Source organism: Colias philodice, chromosome 2, assembly GCF_061535455.1.
Source record: "Colias philodice isolate Cphi_HAF_F1 chromosome 2, ilColPhil1 Martin Lab GWU primary, whole genome shotgun sequence".
Classification (NCBI taxonomy): domain Eukaryota; kingdom Metazoa; phylum Arthropoda; class Insecta; order Lepidoptera; family Pieridae; genus Colias; species Colias philodice.
Genome location: NC_143087.1, coordinates 3,290,663 through 3,306,852, shown reverse-complemented (window position 1 = coordinate 3,306,852; position 16,190 = coordinate 3,290,663). Strand labels below are relative to the sequence as shown.

Genomic DNA, 16,190 nt, shown 5'->3' with positions numbered 1-16,190 from the left:
ACCTACTCGGCAGCCGCGATACACGCGACATGCGCTACACAGACCAAAAAGTTTGAGACGATGTAATAAAAGTTTCACTTTAAAAATAATTGATATTTATTTTTTATTAAATTTAAAACGTCCTTTTAATTTATATACTTATATTTCAAATATTCAGCTTCCATTATTTTTAAATATCGTATTGAAATTTTCAGTAACAATGAGTGTTACACAATAATAAATTATATTTCAGAACGATTTTCGGTTTAGTCACTTTATGCCGAAATGTCAAAATTATTATGACGTTTTTCTTTTCGTAATCGTAGAGAAGTGACGACAAGTGTTTATTTGCAAGAAAATTAAAAATATGGCTGCAGAAATTAAGCCTGCTCCTAGAACACCCAATGATAGATTTTCTACAACCAAAAAACCAGCACTTCTGAGTAAATTGGAAGGTTGTACCGACGACGTTAATGCTGCAGTTGTGATACCTGGGGAGGATGGAGTAATTAGCGTTTGCGACGATAAGTAAGTGTTTTTCAGCGTTTTTACAAACAATATTGCGTACTTTATCAATGTTAAGTCGTCATCATCAAATTAATATTCCGATTAACTCGATAAAAAGCTAACGACTGTCATTGGAAAAACTGGTTAAACGCCCTACAGAGAGAGAGTATTTCAAAGTTCTTCGGGGTTGTTTTTAAAGGAGGACCGATATTCAATAATTTTAGACGATCAATTTTTCATAATATGTATGACATATAAGAACTGTTTTTAGAAATTTATATTTTGTTTATCACATCTATACTAAACATAATCTACAATATTTCTATAGAACTGTACGAGTATGGCTGAAGAGGGATTCGGGGCAGTATTGGCCTAGTATCTGTCAATACATGCCCTCTGGATGCACCTCAATGTTCTACACTCCAGAGACGAGGCAGCTGTTTATTGGTCAAGAAAATGGGACAATATCAGAGTTTACTCTGGCTCCAGATTGTAATAGGATAAATCCTGTAAGTTGGCAATATTTAAGTTTAGTACATCTAATAATGTGTTGTTTATTAAGTACATCTACTAAAATCCCAAAGAAAATTAATGAAATTTATAGGGAGGCTAAGAATAAATCATTATTTTCCAAGTTGAAGTAATCCGAACCTCTAATAATTTTATTACTATAAATTGATATTTACCACAGAAACCACAGGATAAATAATATATTATATCTCTTGTCTTGTATATTTCAAGTATGAGGCTTTATTGGCAAGATCTCCAATTAAATTTTATATGAAATATTGTTTACTTTACTTTTTTACACTAAGAAGTTTACATTGTAGTGTACATATGTTTAATGGTGTGTTATATTGTTAATTGATGTGTTAATGTTGTTGATTGCTTATGGATCCTTGATTTTTGCACCAAAATTTACATTTTTGTACAAAGGCATAATATCATAGATAGGATATTTGAATTGTTTTAATATATAGCTATAATAATGTAAAACAAATGTATGTTGTGCCATTTTAACATTTTGTTTGGCATACATAGATAAGTTTTAATTTAAACAAGAGAAAGTGGGCTAATTAATATGTTAATTTGATATTTACAAATAATCTTTTTCTGTACTAAGTAAAAAAAACCTAAAAAACAGCAATAAATTTTCTGTCCTATGAATTATATTGATAGCTACCACAGAAAATAAACCTAATACATCTCAGTTAATAACTCAGGCCCCGGAATCACAGACACAATAGAAAATCTATTGTGTCGTGGACCGATCGGGCCGTTCGGGGCTCAATGGGTTAATATTCACACATTTAACTATTTCACCAAACTAGAAGTTTCACTCTTATCTATTCATAACTTTTTTCAACAGAGTCGAGAATACTTAGCACACACAGCCAGAGTAACAGCAGTTGTCTTCTCGTTAAGTTGCGAATGGGTTCTGTCTGTGAGTCGAGACAAAATGTTCTCATACCACTGTAGTGAAACTGGCCGCAGGATTGGTGGTTACTCCTTTGAGGCGTGGTGTACAGCTTTGCAGTATCCTTTTTAAATGGATTTTCGATGTTGTTCATACAATTTGTTATATTGTAGAAAATATTGTAAGATTTATGAAACTGTTTCATGTTCTATTTCCTCAGATTTTAATTTCTATGATAAATTGTAGACTTTATGCACATTCAGGTATCAAGTATCAAGTACATATTATGTTTGTTCTAAGTTATAATTCAGGTTTTTGTTGAAAGATATTATGTTGATATATTGTGACTTTTGCTTTATCAATGTGAAATTTCCTAAACAAATAATACAGATTTGATTCTCAATCAAAATATGCATTTGTCGGAGACTACAGTGGTCAAATAACAATGTTGAAATTAGACAATAATGGAGCTACACTCGTCACTACATTGAAGGGACATACTGGGTAAGAATCTTAATTAACAAAACAATTTTTTTTAAACAATTTTAATGTGTCTTGCAGTTAATAAAGTAAAATTGTTTATTGATTTACATTTGATATTCTAATTGTAATCGATATTCTAAATTCAAATAATTTTTTTATTTATAAATTTCAGTTCTGTAAGAGTGTTGAATTGGGCCGCAATACCTCAGTTACTATTTAGTGGTTCCTTTGACCAGACAATAATTGTGTGGGATATAGGTGGACAGAAGGGCACGGCTTATGAACTTCAAGGACATAGGTATGGATAGCTTATACTGACAAAATACGACAACACATTACAATAAAAAACATTTACTATTTGACTAGATTTTTTATAATTTGATAAAGTTAGAGCAGTTGATTTTTTTTAACTTTAAGTGACGCATCATCACTATTTTATTTTATATCTTGTTTTTAGTGTTCTGTTATAGATTTGTAGTCGATTCCTTTTTTTATTGATGGCAATTTATCCGATTTTTAATACACATCACTTTCGCATCACAGTCATGTATTAAAAATCAAAACATCTTTCAAAATCTGTGTTCAATTTCAAATTTCGAATGTTTTTTTTTTTAGCAACAAAGTGACCGGTCTCTGGTACGTGGGCGGGTGCCAGCGGCTCATATCGAGCGGTGATGTGCCCAAATTTCAAATTTCGAATGTTCTTTTTTTTTAGCAACAAAGTGACCGGGCTCTGGTACGTGGGCGGGTGCCAGCGGCTCATATCGAGCGGTGAGGACGGCGCGCTCGGCGTGTGGGAGATGGGCGTGCCGCGCAAGGAGACGCCCGCGTGGCGCGAGTCGGACACGTGCCAGTTGTGCCGTGCGCCGTTCATATGGAACGTGCGCGCCATGATGGAGAAGAAACAGCTGGGTGAGTTTTATAAGAAAAAATACACCCAAAATTTGTTGATATAAGTGGAGGATCAAGTACAGCGGGTAGCCTGCATAAAATTAATAAAAGTGCTCAAGAGTGGGGAGGAAACTGGCATGTCAAATAATCAAAAGTTGAGCGACATGTGACATCTGCCAACCCGCATTCGGCAATCGTGGTTTACGTCCTGATTGTAGTGTCCTGGGACACTACAATCAGGACGTAAACCACTGGCCATATAAAAGACTGATGATGATAATAAAAAGGAGTGTTTGGGTTAAATTTTTTTCTGCAGAATTTTTCCACTACAAATTTTCCCACAATCATCTTATAATTAGCTGCTGCTGCTGCGACCTCCTTGATATTGCTGAATGTGTATATTTCAATCTATTTCTATCAACCTACCTGTGGTAAATGTTAAAAATATGACGACTCCCAAGTGCTTCTAAAAGAAGTCTAACTGAACAAATAGATGTTTGAGTTTGAGTTTATCAATTTAATAACTCAGGCCCCGGAATCACAGACACAATAGAAAATCTATTGTGTCGTGGACCGATCGGGCCGTTCGGGGCTCAATGGGTTAAGGGGAAGACATACTGTTTCATATTGGAATATAAAACTTGCGTGCAGGTCTCCGGCAGCACCACTGCCGCTGGTGCGGCGCGGCGGTGTGCGGCGCGTGCTCGCCGCACCGCCTGCCGCTGCCCGTCATGGGCTTCGAGTTCCCGCAGCGCGTGTGTTCCGCCTGCTATGACACGCTGCGTCATGAGCCGTGAGTACAGATTTATTAAAGTGAAACTTTTATTACATCGTCTCAAACTTTTTGGTCTGTGTAGCGCATGTCGCGTGACGGTCGGCTGCCGAGTAGGTATAAAGCAGTGTTCGGAGTCATTATCGTACAAATACGATAATTTTGTGCCTAAGTTTCATTTTGTGCCTGTTTCACTTTTACCGTGGTTTCATAAAACCACACAACATTTTTAATTATGAGTAACTTTTTAGTATTACTTTTTAGTTTTTAGAAAAAGGGAAAAATGCTGTGGATTTTTGTATTTCGGTTTTTGTCTACTATCTCATATCATACCAAGTTAGTTATAAGAAAGCATAAGGCGTTAATATAAGACGATATAACTAGTGGCAAATTTATATATATTAATTAGCACTGGCCCGAATCTGTGCAGAAAATAATGAATCTGAGTTATAATAGATGAGGTGTAAGAAGGGTGCGACAGTAGAAATTTCATTAGTACTAACACTTACACCGCACGGCGTGCGACGTTGCCAGACCGCTGCACGCAAGCAGCTCACTATGTCCATAGAAGACGCGTTTTAATCTGATTCTTCTTTTACAAGTACACCATTTGAAAATGTAGCGGTTTTAGTTATTTTGGAATGAACTGGTATTGTTGCTAGTTATTGAATTAATTCCTCCAATTTTAATGAATCTATACTAATATTATAAAGCTGAAGAATTTGTTTGAACTCGCTAATCTCAGGAACTACTGGTCCGATTTGAAAAATTCTTTCGGTGTTAGGTAGACCATTTATCGAGGAAGGCAATAGGCTATATTATATCATCATGATAAGACCAACAGGAGCGGAGCAATGCGTGTGAAACCGCGAAGCACAGCTAGTGTTGTATATGAACGTCATACGGATAACACGTTTCACGTTTCTATTACCGTCATGGTGTGATACGAGCTAGTGGACAAAAATCTTTACGTTATACTCTATTAGTTTCATAATAAAGTTTTGAAAAGAATTTTTTATTGGCCAAATGACACTTTATTTAATAAAAATACTGAGTTAGAATTTATATACATATAAATTGTGTCTCGTTCCTATTTCAGACGAGAATCACTCGCATCATTTCACGATATGAAACACGCAGTGGCGTCCCTATACGTAGACGAGGCTACGGGCAGAATGTGTACCGCTGGCAAGGATAGAGTTATTAAGGTAAATTTACTTTTTATTTTTGAGGTTTATATGATTTTGCTTAATTTCGGATTCAAATTTATCTTTTGACTTTAATTTTATTATGATATCCGATCTTTATTTTTTTTTATAAGAACGCCATTTTTTATGCTGTTACATTTTTGAAATCAGTTCTTTCGATTGAGTAACTAAAAATAATTGAAAAAGGTGATGCATATATTGCCTGAATGTACGCAATTTTTTTCTCTTGATAATTGATTGTATGGAATCAAGGTCGACAGTTAAGCAAAGTATTTTAATTTCGTCATTTAAATGTTGATTGATTAAAAACTTTGATGATATTTTTATTTTTAATTTTTTTTAAACTGGAACAGGATTACAAAAACACTGTATTTAATTACTTTACTACGAAAATACGCAGTTAAATCGAATTGAAAAAACAGGAAAAAATATGTAATTCTATTGAAACGTATCGCCTACATATTCAAGTCTTTTTATTACTTAAATGTAATATTATGACAAATACAATTATTATAGAAATTAGCAGAAATACAAAAGTATTTTCAAGGTGTGGTAATTTCCTAATAAAATCTTATGACCTTGCAAATTCAAACAATATGTGATTTAAATTCACACATGAGTCACAGTCGCTAAGTAAATATGACCTAAAAGTGATCAAGATTACCTACGTCACCTTTTGTTTTTCTTCTAGATATTAATATTGGATAATATTAATTCACGCTTCTGGCGAGATGTCCTTGTCGATTCCATGTAATTTATGACTATGTGAAATAGTTGTGATAAGGTTATATCCGATTATACCGAATGTCCAGCGGGTTTTGATTTATTATGAAATAAATTGTGAATCATGATGTATTGGGTTTTTTAAATGTTGCAATTCAGTATTGAAGAGGTTTTATCTAAAGTTTCGAGTATTTCTTTATGTTTTAAAGAAAGAAAGTTGCAAATTATGTTTCTTATAAATTGTTTTAAATAATCTCAAAACATTGATGATTCTGGGTAATATGAACTTTTTAAATGAAATTTAACTAAATACGGCGGACCCATTCGATAGTACGGATACTAAAATATATAACCAATAAACCCTCTAAAAATATGTTACCCTTTTCTTGTCTACTTTTTTCAAGTGACCGTGCGTTGCAATCTGTTTACTACATTATTGCAGGTTGTTAGTTAGATAAAAATCAATACAAATAATAAAGCCTTTTGGGGCATTAAATTATCTTGTGAAAACATCGCTAAATATTTTTCAGGAAATAGGAAAATTTCTCAAATTTACGATAATCTCCTGTGGGACGATCAATTCAACAACATAAATATAACATGAAACGTATGTTTGTTTATGCTGTATAAATTAATTTATCATCATTAATGTCATGCTTGCAGTGATGCAGGCTATTTTTACGACGGCCCACAAATACCAATGTGGACTGATTGATTTATCATATTATAACTGCAAGGTAAAATAACCGGATCTTATATTTTGCGTGATTGTCGCAAAATTACGTTTTTTGTACCCGTTTTAGTTGCAACAGTTTCTCGGAAAGTCCTTTCTATAGTAATTTTAATAATAGAGTGAAGTCAATGTACTAGATAGCAAGATCTTTGAAAAGAAAAAAAATACTTAAGTGAGACACATTTATGAAAAACATACATTCAAGATATTAAAAAAGAATTTTTGAAAATAGTCATAAATAAGGTTTGTATATTTAGATCTACGTTTTTAATATTTGGATATTTGTTACAAGTACAAAAACAGACGTACTTGATACTTTTTGCCCCGTAATTGATATTGAACTATGTAAACAAAGTCATTGATCAGTCTTAGTATATATGTTTTTTATTACTTATTACATAACTCGCTGGTGCATTATTTTTTGATGATTTTTGATAATATTTTGCTCAGGTATGGGACATCAGCGTACTGCTAGCGCCGGCCCCGAAGCCGGGCACCAGCGACCAATAACCTCTATGATGTGCTTCGTCCACACGATCGAGACTCGCTTGTCACACCAGGTTGTATGTATAGTCTGTGGCGGCCGATCTAATCGACGCGCATTATCTGTGCAACTACGGCATGTTCGAATTTCAAACGAAAACTATTTTTCTTTTAAGCGTGAGATGTATAATCCTCTAAATTAACGTTTACTATACATAGTAAATTTATTTTTGTAATTTCGTGCCTACGCAGTAACCAAATACAGAAAGGTCGCTTTCAAGGTCGAATAGGTAATAATGACCATCTTATAGTTTTTAAAGGATGCGTTTATCTTCGGAGATTAGTCATTGTATTAAAGCAAACTGTAGCGGACATAAAAGATAGATTTTTTTATTATTTTGCATTCTTAAATAGTCGCTATTTATATTATTTGATTGTATTGATGTAAAATGTACATGGTCCAACGAATGTTTTAATGTAATTTTACGTTTATGGCTATATTATTATAATGTAAGACTGAATCTTTCAGGATAATAAATTATGAAAAGATCTTGAGTGTAGTCGTGTGTATCTCGTAGACGTATTAAATGTTAAAAAAAATATTTTCTATGTTATAAATGTATTTCATTTTAATACTTAAAATACCATTTGTTAGTTATAGATTTTTTGTATAGCACATTTGTCTATACTTTGTAAAATTACACGCAACATTATTAATATTTATAAAGCTTATCACATTTATTTTTATAGATTTGTTTTCACGAGATTTTATTTAAATTCGTATAATAATAGTTTTCACATGGATGGTCGGAAAATGGTTTTTAACTATTATCATTTATGTGCATCTCGCTGTGGTAAAGACAATATTTGAAATAGTGGATAATATATTATTTTTAATATAATGTCATATTTTAATTTTGAATGTTTCACTTCATGAAATTTCCTAAAGAAGTATTTTTATTTTTTATTGTTAGCATATATTTTGATTTACACGTAAAGATCTCTTAAATGCTTGAAAATTGATGGTTACTTAATAAAAAATACAGTTTCTGTCAAAAGGAAACAGGGTTAAAGAATAAATTAAAACAAATTTAAAAATATAATTGAATTTTACTAGATTCTCTGAAATTAAATTGTATAACCTTAAAAATAAATACTTTTCTCTAAATATTTTCTATTGATGCGTTAAAAATACCTGTTCCGTAGTTATTTTCTTTTGGGGGCAAATTGTCACTTTGTTCAATTGTTACAATAAATAACTTCAACTACGTAATGTTCTAGAACTAAATTTTAGATGAAATATACAACTTTTAGGCCCTGTATAAAGCATTTAATGAATGCCTATACATTTATTATAAATATTAGTGTGTATCCTCATGAATAGACAATTCAAAAATTATAATTTTGTAGACAGCTTTTGACAAAAAATTTTTGGGTCGATTACAATAATATCAACTATCATATGGTATGAAAACGTAATTAAATGAAACAGCCTTCAAAAAAGCCCCAGAAATATAAACAAAAAAAAGCCTGAAGCCTATATTTTTTAATCTATAATTGCTAAAAATGACGAAATAGTAACAAATCATTTGGCAACACTGCGTTACATAACTGGTCTATATTCTAACAAGATCTATATTACAACTTATTAATAAATATAACATGGCATTTAATTAAGCAGTAGTTAATCATAGTAATTGCTACGTCAAGTCGAACGGTACGCGGCACTATTGAAGTTTTTATAAGTTCAATTAATATTTTATTCACTTCCGGCGTGGACCAATTATTGTTCACTGGTATAAAAATTGGTGTAATGGTTTCAATCTATTGCTGTATATTGTATGTACACACGGAAGGGTTTGATATTACTGCAAACTGTTAGAACAAATAAATCAACTTGAGTCAACGGTTGCTATTTTTTCAGGCAACTTGTTTTAATTTAAGTAGTTGTATTAGTGCTTTTTGAATATGTAAAATTTCAAGGAAAGTCCTCTATTTAAATGGTTTCAAATGCTACAATTCGCTTGGTAATCACAAAACTCATGGTCGGGATCATTCTTGAATTAGATGTGCGTTGCGTAAAAATTAGCATGCCCATATTATGTATGCCAACAACACAGTATGAGACCTGCTAATGAGTAATGTGTTTTTCAAGCGTAAGATACTGTATTAGTTATAACATTGGAGTTAATTATAAATAAATACATTTTAAATAGAGAAACTTGCTTTTATAAAAAACTATCGCCAAAATTATGTATAACGGGAAAGTGGTCTTAGCGAGACTAGTCTATTTGTAGTTTGGTAACATTGTATTTAAAAATATTTTATCATTGTGCTACTTATTAAAAATATTTATAATTTAAAAGTAGTATATTATACTATACTAATTCTTAAGTACGTTATGTAAGTTTTTGTTGATTAAGGTTTGTATTAAAGATATATTTCTAAATAAATAAATTACGTTTATGTTATCAAAAGATTTTTTTTTATTTGAGCTTATGCGTTTGTAACTTTACTTTATATTGTAATTATTAGAAATAGTTATATCTATATAGGATGCTTAAAGTTTTTATGCCAATAAAATAATGAGTAAAAAGCGCCTATCATTGCATACATCGAGGTAGATTGAAACATACTGCTAAAAGATAAGTTATGAATAATTCTATACTGTGATAAAGTGGTCTTTGTATTCACAGTCTTTTAATCAGGTACACCGTGGACTCCTTCCCTTAGCTCGATTGGCTTAGCCATGATAAAATTGACCAATATTTACCGTTTGGTTCAATCAGGGCACACGTACTGTTCGTTTGGGACGCAAATCTGTCCGTTGAATACTTGGCCTATAGGGCAAGTGAGGTATGTCCTTTGGCCTCCTAAACAGAAGTAGTAATTCTTGCATTCGGTGCCGGCGACGATAAAGAAACCGTTGTGTTCGCATGGTTTCCCGTGCTCTAGGTTCTCTCTCCTCGGCCCTCCACATTCGTGACGCGTTGGTTCTACACACGCGTGACCATCGAATATTTTTCCTCCAAGACAGGATAATGTTGCAAGACGATCCCCTCCTTCACAGAAAAAGTATCTGAAATTGAGAGAAAAAATGGTTAAATAATAAAAAAATATATGAGTAAAAAATGTAGAGTTCAATATTAAAATACAGTTATTTATTGTAGAGAAATTTTGGATTTAATTGAATTAATTGGTATGAATTTTTGTAAACAAAAATTACCTGTGGCAATTAGAATCGATTTCTGCATGATATCCATCACTGAGTCCCGAACATGAATAGTCTTTAGATGGACATAGGTCAAGACGTTCTGGTATACAGGATTCTCCATCGAAAACATGTCCCGTTGGGCATGCGTACATTGCTTTTTCTCCGTTTATGCACGCATAAAATGCGCGACAACTAGCATCTTTCGCCCTGTAGCGCCCATCAGAGCGGCCATAGCAAGAATCTCTTTCTAAATTAGGACATAGATGTTGCGAAGAAGGCACACATTTTACACCGTCATACACTTCACCAAACGGACACGCAAATAAAGTCTGTAGGGATCCTTCACAATGATAATATTGGCTGCAGTTGGACTCTAGGTGTTGATAAGTTCCACTTGGCATACCTTGACAAAGTTTAGACACCTCGGGCCCTTTGCAATAAAAGCTGTTCTGTGATACACATTTCGCGCCATCAAAAACCTTTCCTTGATCACACATCCCTCGAGAGATTACTCTTCCTCGACGACAATCGTAATAAGATAAACAGCTTTTCCAATCTCTATATCGCCCATCCTGACGGTTGAAGCAGGGGCTTCTCGCTGGCGGTGGACAGTAGGTCAATTCTGCGGGCTCACAACCGGATCCCGAAAATAAGAAGCCGGGTTCACAGACCCCGCGTCCTATAACTCCATGCGCTTTACATACAAAGTACTCGCGACAGCCTGTCGATCGATCAGCGTAAGCACCGTCAGCTGCGCTCTGACATAGCGAAGCGCATGCTTCATCAGAACAAAAGTCAGCATCTCCGACCGGTATGGGTATTGCTGTCGATCGTGGGGCTGGACAATCATTGGTGCAAAACCCTTGACAAGATTCCACTGACCTCACTTCCGATCCACGACAATGCAATATCCGTCGACAGTCATTAGACGAATCAGGATATTTGCCGTTAGGTAAACCGGCACAGACGGGTTCATAGCATGTACCTGCGCCTCGCGAGCACGCCTGGCGATCTGTATCGAACCAAGACCCAGAGGGGCAGGTGTGATCTGTGACTGTGCCATTTTCACATCGATAGTAATGGCGACATGCAGTCGTCGGTGTCGTATACGCGAACGTATCTCCGGGTGCGCAAATGCGTTGTACACAAGTGCGACTCGGGCTCATTATACACGCACCTGCAACTTCACTGAACACTCTTCCCGGGGCACAAGTGTATCGTCCTTTCACTTTTCCATTTAAACACCGCACATATTTTTCACAATCTGAATCGTAGTCGGCGTACAGCCCATCTTTAACGCATGAAATTTTTTCCTCATCTGTAAATGAAAATAAAAATGAAATTCATCTAAGTATTTATTTCCAAACATATAGTATAGATATGTAAATACAAATGTGATGTAATATTGATCGCTATCTTTCATAATATTATAATGAACCTCGAAAATGCGCATAACTGGTATCGCTGAATCACTTACGTGTGTAAGCTGCGAGGAGCAAAAGCACAGCGAGGCTGGTGCGGCAGCGGGCAGGCGCTCGCGCAGACATTTCGGCTGCGACTGATCGGAGCGCCGGCCGCCGGCAGCAGCCGCAGCCCGCAGTGGCACGCGGCGTGACGCAAACCCTCGCGATCCGCATATAGGGTTCCTTGACATTCGCACTCGAGCCTGCGCCGTAACCTGATCCCTGCGGCCCGGATGCAACCTACGAGTTAGGAATCTAGACACGCCTCGCTCTGTGGAGCTTTCGAGGCTCCTTGTTGCGAGTTTCGTGTGACCGTGAACTTTTATCTTCGTATTATGTAACTAATGTGGAACCGCTACCGAGTGAAAGGATTTGCTGAGACTTCCGTTTTATGATATTTCAGTATTACCTACCATTCTAAGTACATACTTGAGTTATCGATATACCTAATCGCTGACTCGACTGTTCCGTAATCGTAGTCGTGGGAAAATGGTGCAAAAAATAAATGGAAAAGATAATATCGAAACGTCATATACTCGGTATTAAAGCAGAATCTCCGAGAATTTGTCTCTATTAGTGCTTCCATGGGATTCTTTAGTATAATGACTAATAATTTTCTTCATATTATATCTTTGCATGTTTTGTTCAGGTGAATAAAAAGTTAGTTATATGTACCTGCTTAGTTACTTTAAAATTTGAACACTTCCATTTCTGCACTTCCACTTTAGTGCAACATTTATGCATTCCTTTCATGAGACATTATTTATTTCTTCAAAGAATATTAAATAAATCGTACTAGGCGTATAAAGTTAATAAAGTTATCACATATAAAGACTAAATGTGTTAAACATTTGCTTATTAAAACATCATTCCTTAAATTCCTACAATAAAAATTATTATGAAATTATACATGGCTAGGTTATTGGCGTGTAATCTGATACCAGAGATCAGTGGAATGTTGAAAATTCTCACGTAATTATTATTAAAAATTTCAAATGGCAAAATCTTGTTAATTTTCGTAAATTCCAGATTTGTAATCGACACCCTCGAACGTTTAAATTATGCAAAGAATGTTATCCGTCAAAATGACGAGTCAAAAAGTCCACTGAACTGGCAGATCTCTACAGGGGGCTTCAATAAACGATTTTATTGTAGGTATACTCTATACTGCTAAAAGCCTAACGCTAGTTCCGCAACCAAGTCATGTTGAAATTGAGTTGCATTTAAATTTTAAATGTTTCCAAATGTTAAAGACAACAGTAAAGTTTGAACGATTGTTATTTATTAAATTTATCAATTGATAAACTTCAACAACATCCTGGTAGTACGCGGCCTAGGTCAACATTTTAATAAGTAGTTAACATCTAATTTTAAATATAATATTATGGTATGTTTAAAATTATTCAAATGAATTGTAGTAAATATAAAAAATACATAACTAAAAGTTACGAAACATATATGTATGTATATGTTCATAAAAATGTAAAGTTATCAAAGGTTTATCCGGTTGTCTTATTACCAAAAATAATAGAAAAATAACGTTTATTAGTCACTGCAAAAACCTAGCTAGTAAAGAAAATTACACAGTTCGTCAATTCCATTCCCATTACGCTGTGGAAAATAATAATAAGAAGAAAAAATAATCGCGTCATTTAACCGCAGCAATTTAGCCAACATTCAGCAAATAAATGTTGGCGGAACTCGTGCGAGAGTCATCTTCTCACATGGAACGCTCTAAAAAGCCAATTACAGACTAAAATAAACATAATCGATCAACGATAATTTTGTTGGGAATTCCATATGTAGAAATTCGGAATGGGTAATAATTTGCGCCTTTATAAATATTTAATTTACTAACGATTTTAAATTAGGCGAACACGAATTTTATCATTTTCCTATCGAATATTATATCAACACGTGTATTGCATATTATTATCTAACAATAAGCCGAATACAGAAGTACATTAAATATATTATTATGTCGAACGTGCAGATAGTTAGGTACCTACTACTTTACATGCTTCATTCTTTACTGCTGAACAATTACCCATTAAAGGATAGGTACTTAGGTATATGCGAGATACGTATGATAGAGTATTTAACATATGTATTTTTGTAAAAAGTGGAAATATATATATATATATATATATTTCCACTTTTTACAAAAATACATATATGCAAGTTATGAAAAAATTGTTAAAACTAACTCCTGTGTCCACGAGATCGTATAGTTCACATAAATTTGTGCTATCAAATTATGACTATATTTAGTCTGTCCATAATTAATATACCTCTGTTTTACGCGTTTGTTCTTCGTCACATACGTTTTATACTAGTCACCAGTGTGGTTGTTTATTTCAAACTACGTTGACATAAAGTAATAAATGTAATAATATTTAAATCAAATCAAATCAATCATGGTCTATATTCACACAATGCAGTCAATAAATCAAACGAGGATAATGGGCAACAATTGGCATAAACGTTCAATGAATTATTCAATAATTGGAACAAATAATTAATTTTTATAGTATAAAGCGAATTTAATTTAAATATAATGGCGTGTTTTGTTACTATATTTCAATGTATTTTTTTACAAGTATTGTCATTTTCTTTTTTCTGCACTAAAGTTCTGCTACAAAGGAGAAGTTAATTCTAAATGTAGGTTTTGAAAGAATACTGTAGACTGTAGTACCTATCCATATAAAATTAATGTTACCCTGCCTGCAAAAACGCAAAAGAACGGCGAACACAATGGTATATCATATTGAATTCAAGAGACGAATTTAAAGAAAGTCTAATTTCGGCCATTCACTTCCTCATTACGATTTCGCAAGGAGGTGTCAATTAGCCCTGACATGAACATGAATGTAGTTGGACATGGCTCAGCAACACACGGTGACCAGATCACGTCTAATCACTGGCACAAGGTCGTTCAACTCACGTATATCATGCTGATCATAACAATATGATCATGTTTTTATTGGTATTTAGCTCTCCATTACAAGAACCGTACCGTTTGCATTGTCGGGTAGGTCGTATGAAAGTCAAGGGTTTATTGATCATTAGCTTTTTGTTGGCGAATGATTGTGCACCTACATTAAAGTTTGATGACACCGAAGATATAACTTTACTTCTTCTTTCTATTCTTATATTTTAAAGAGGTATAGTTTCTTACTTTGTGCGTTTGTAGGGGCCCTCTTCTAATTCGACCATGAAAAGTATTCCACTAACAGAAAGCTACACTGTTCACGAGTGAAATATTTTTTCTTTGCCCAGATCGAGCCGAGACAAGCAGGCCTACTAAACTAGTCTAAAGAAAAGTTCCTACCTTATTACGGGATCAGATTACTGAAAGCTTGTCCAGTTATTTTATTGACTCTTTCATTATATCTTGGATAGTTAAAGTTTCATCTAACTCATGCTGAATAATTGATGTATAAGGTTGTATCACCTCAATTATTTCAATTTTCCTCATACGGTTCAATATCCGCTTCATTTGAACTGTTGATTGGTCACGGGACACTTGAAGAGTTGTTTGACATGGAAAATATATCGTATCAGATCGAAGATATAATCGGTATACTAGATCAGCCGAATTATCGCGGATGTATTGTTTTTATGCGCATTCCTAACTCATAAATATTGATGGACGCGGTTCCGCGCTTCGATAATTTTTCTCATCCGGGTTAAATGATGCCTCAAGGACATTTGTCGAAGAAAGGAATTCGAAATTTCTGTTTTATCATAAACTATAGATTTATGATTTGATATATTTTTTATTAATGCTAATTTAGAATGTTATCTCTATAGAGACATCTTTTCAAACTATTTGCTATAAACGATAGAAAAAAGGTGGAATCAAAATAATACCTATTAAATTGTCTAACTTGATATCACGAATACAATTCGAAATTATTTTTTAAACTTTTTATAATAAAACACACTTATTAAAAGGTTAAAATGTTAAATAAGTTAGGTGTTTTTCGACAAGATGACCGCAAGCGGATGTTGGCAAAGTTCGCAGGCTAGCGTCGCGCTGTCTACTAAATATTTATAGTGTGACAAGAAACAAGATTCAATTTATTCAGAACCACTATTGATGCGATTTTATTAGCTTATATTCGATGTTATATTGGATGAAATCTGATAAAAATCTGAGCTTTAATTATTTCAATATTCAATCGTAAAATAAAATTTGAATTTTTATCGTCGTTTTTATTTTAAATTATTATCGATGTTGTGTATTACATAATTGTAATTGAAATGAAAACCTGAAACCTAAAATATTTTGTTGGTTAAAAATCAATGATTTAA

At 33.8% G+C, this 16,190-nt stretch overlaps 2 protein-coding genes across 3 annotated transcripts; one reads left to right on the top strand and one right to left on the bottom strand.

The window, feature by feature from the left end:
- Positions 1 to 261: 261 nt before the first annotated feature.
- Positions 262 to 9,673, top strand: Wdfy2 (WD repeat and FYVE domain containing 2). 2 transcript variants are annotated; one of them, XM_089702029.1, is made up of 10 exons: positions 262 to 507; positions 815 to 995; positions 1,856 to 2,022; positions 2,294 to 2,407; positions 2,559 to 2,684; positions 3,002 to 3,062; positions 3,163 to 3,298; positions 3,929 to 4,070; positions 5,149 to 5,257; positions 7,164 to 9,673. In XM_089702029.1, exons 1-10 carry the CDS (start codon positions 347 to 349, stop codon positions 7,221 to 7,223), a joined length of 1,257 nt encoding a protein of 418 aa, XP_089558155.1. In that variant the 5' UTR covers positions 262 to 346; the 3' UTR covers positions 7,224 to 9,673. The 2 variants fall into 2 exon arrangements, with proteins under 2 accessions (XP_089558155.1, XP_089558149.1); XM_089702023.1 differs by lacking the exon at positions 3,002 to 3,062 and having other exon boundaries at positions 264 to 507; positions 3,102 to 3,298.
- Positions 8,282 to 11,989, bottom strand: LOC149490249 (chitin-binding domain protein cbd-1-like). Its single transcript, XM_089702013.1, has 3 exons — positions 11,888 to 11,989; positions 10,423 to 11,728; positions 8,282 to 10,275 (listed from the first exon to the last, which is right to left on the bottom strand). Exons 1-3 carry the CDS (start codon positions 11,955 to 11,957, stop codon positions 9,978 to 9,980), a joined length of 1,674 nt encoding a protein of 557 aa, XP_089558139.1. The 5' UTR covers positions 11,958 to 11,989; the 3' UTR covers positions 8,282 to 9,977.
- Between the last annotated feature and the right edge of the window lie 4,201 nt (positions 11,990 to 16,190).

What these genes read in the sequence shown, in the direction of transcription:
- Wdfy2 (XM_089702029.1), top strand. Translation starts at nt 347, where the DNA reads ATGGCTGCAGAAATTAAGCCTGCTCCTAGAACACCCAATGATAGATTT. An exon ending in ATTAGCGTTTGCGACGATAA is followed by an intron (nt 508 to 814) that starts GTAAGTGTTTTT and finishes ATATTTCTATAG; the next exon opens with AACTGTACGAGTATGGCTGA. An exon ending in GATGGAGAAGAAACAGCTGG is followed by an intron (nt 3,299 to 3,928) that starts GTGAGTTTTATA and finishes ACTTGCGTGCAG; the next exon opens with GTCTCCGGCAGCACCACTGC.
- LOC149490249 (XM_089702013.1), bottom strand. Translation starts at nt 11,957, where the DNA reads ATGTCTGCGCGAGCGCCTGCCCGCTGCCGCACCAGCCTCGCTGTGCTT. An exon ending in GCTCCTCGCAGCTTACACAC is followed by an intron (nt 11,729 to 11,887) that starts GTAAGTGATTCA and finishes TTTCATTTACAG; the next exon opens with ATGAGGAAAAAATTTCATGC. An exon ending in ATCGATTCTAATTGCCACAG is followed by an intron (nt 10,276 to 10,422) that starts GTAATTTTTGTT and finishes TCTCAATTTCAG; the next exon opens with ATACTTTTTCTGTGAAGGAG.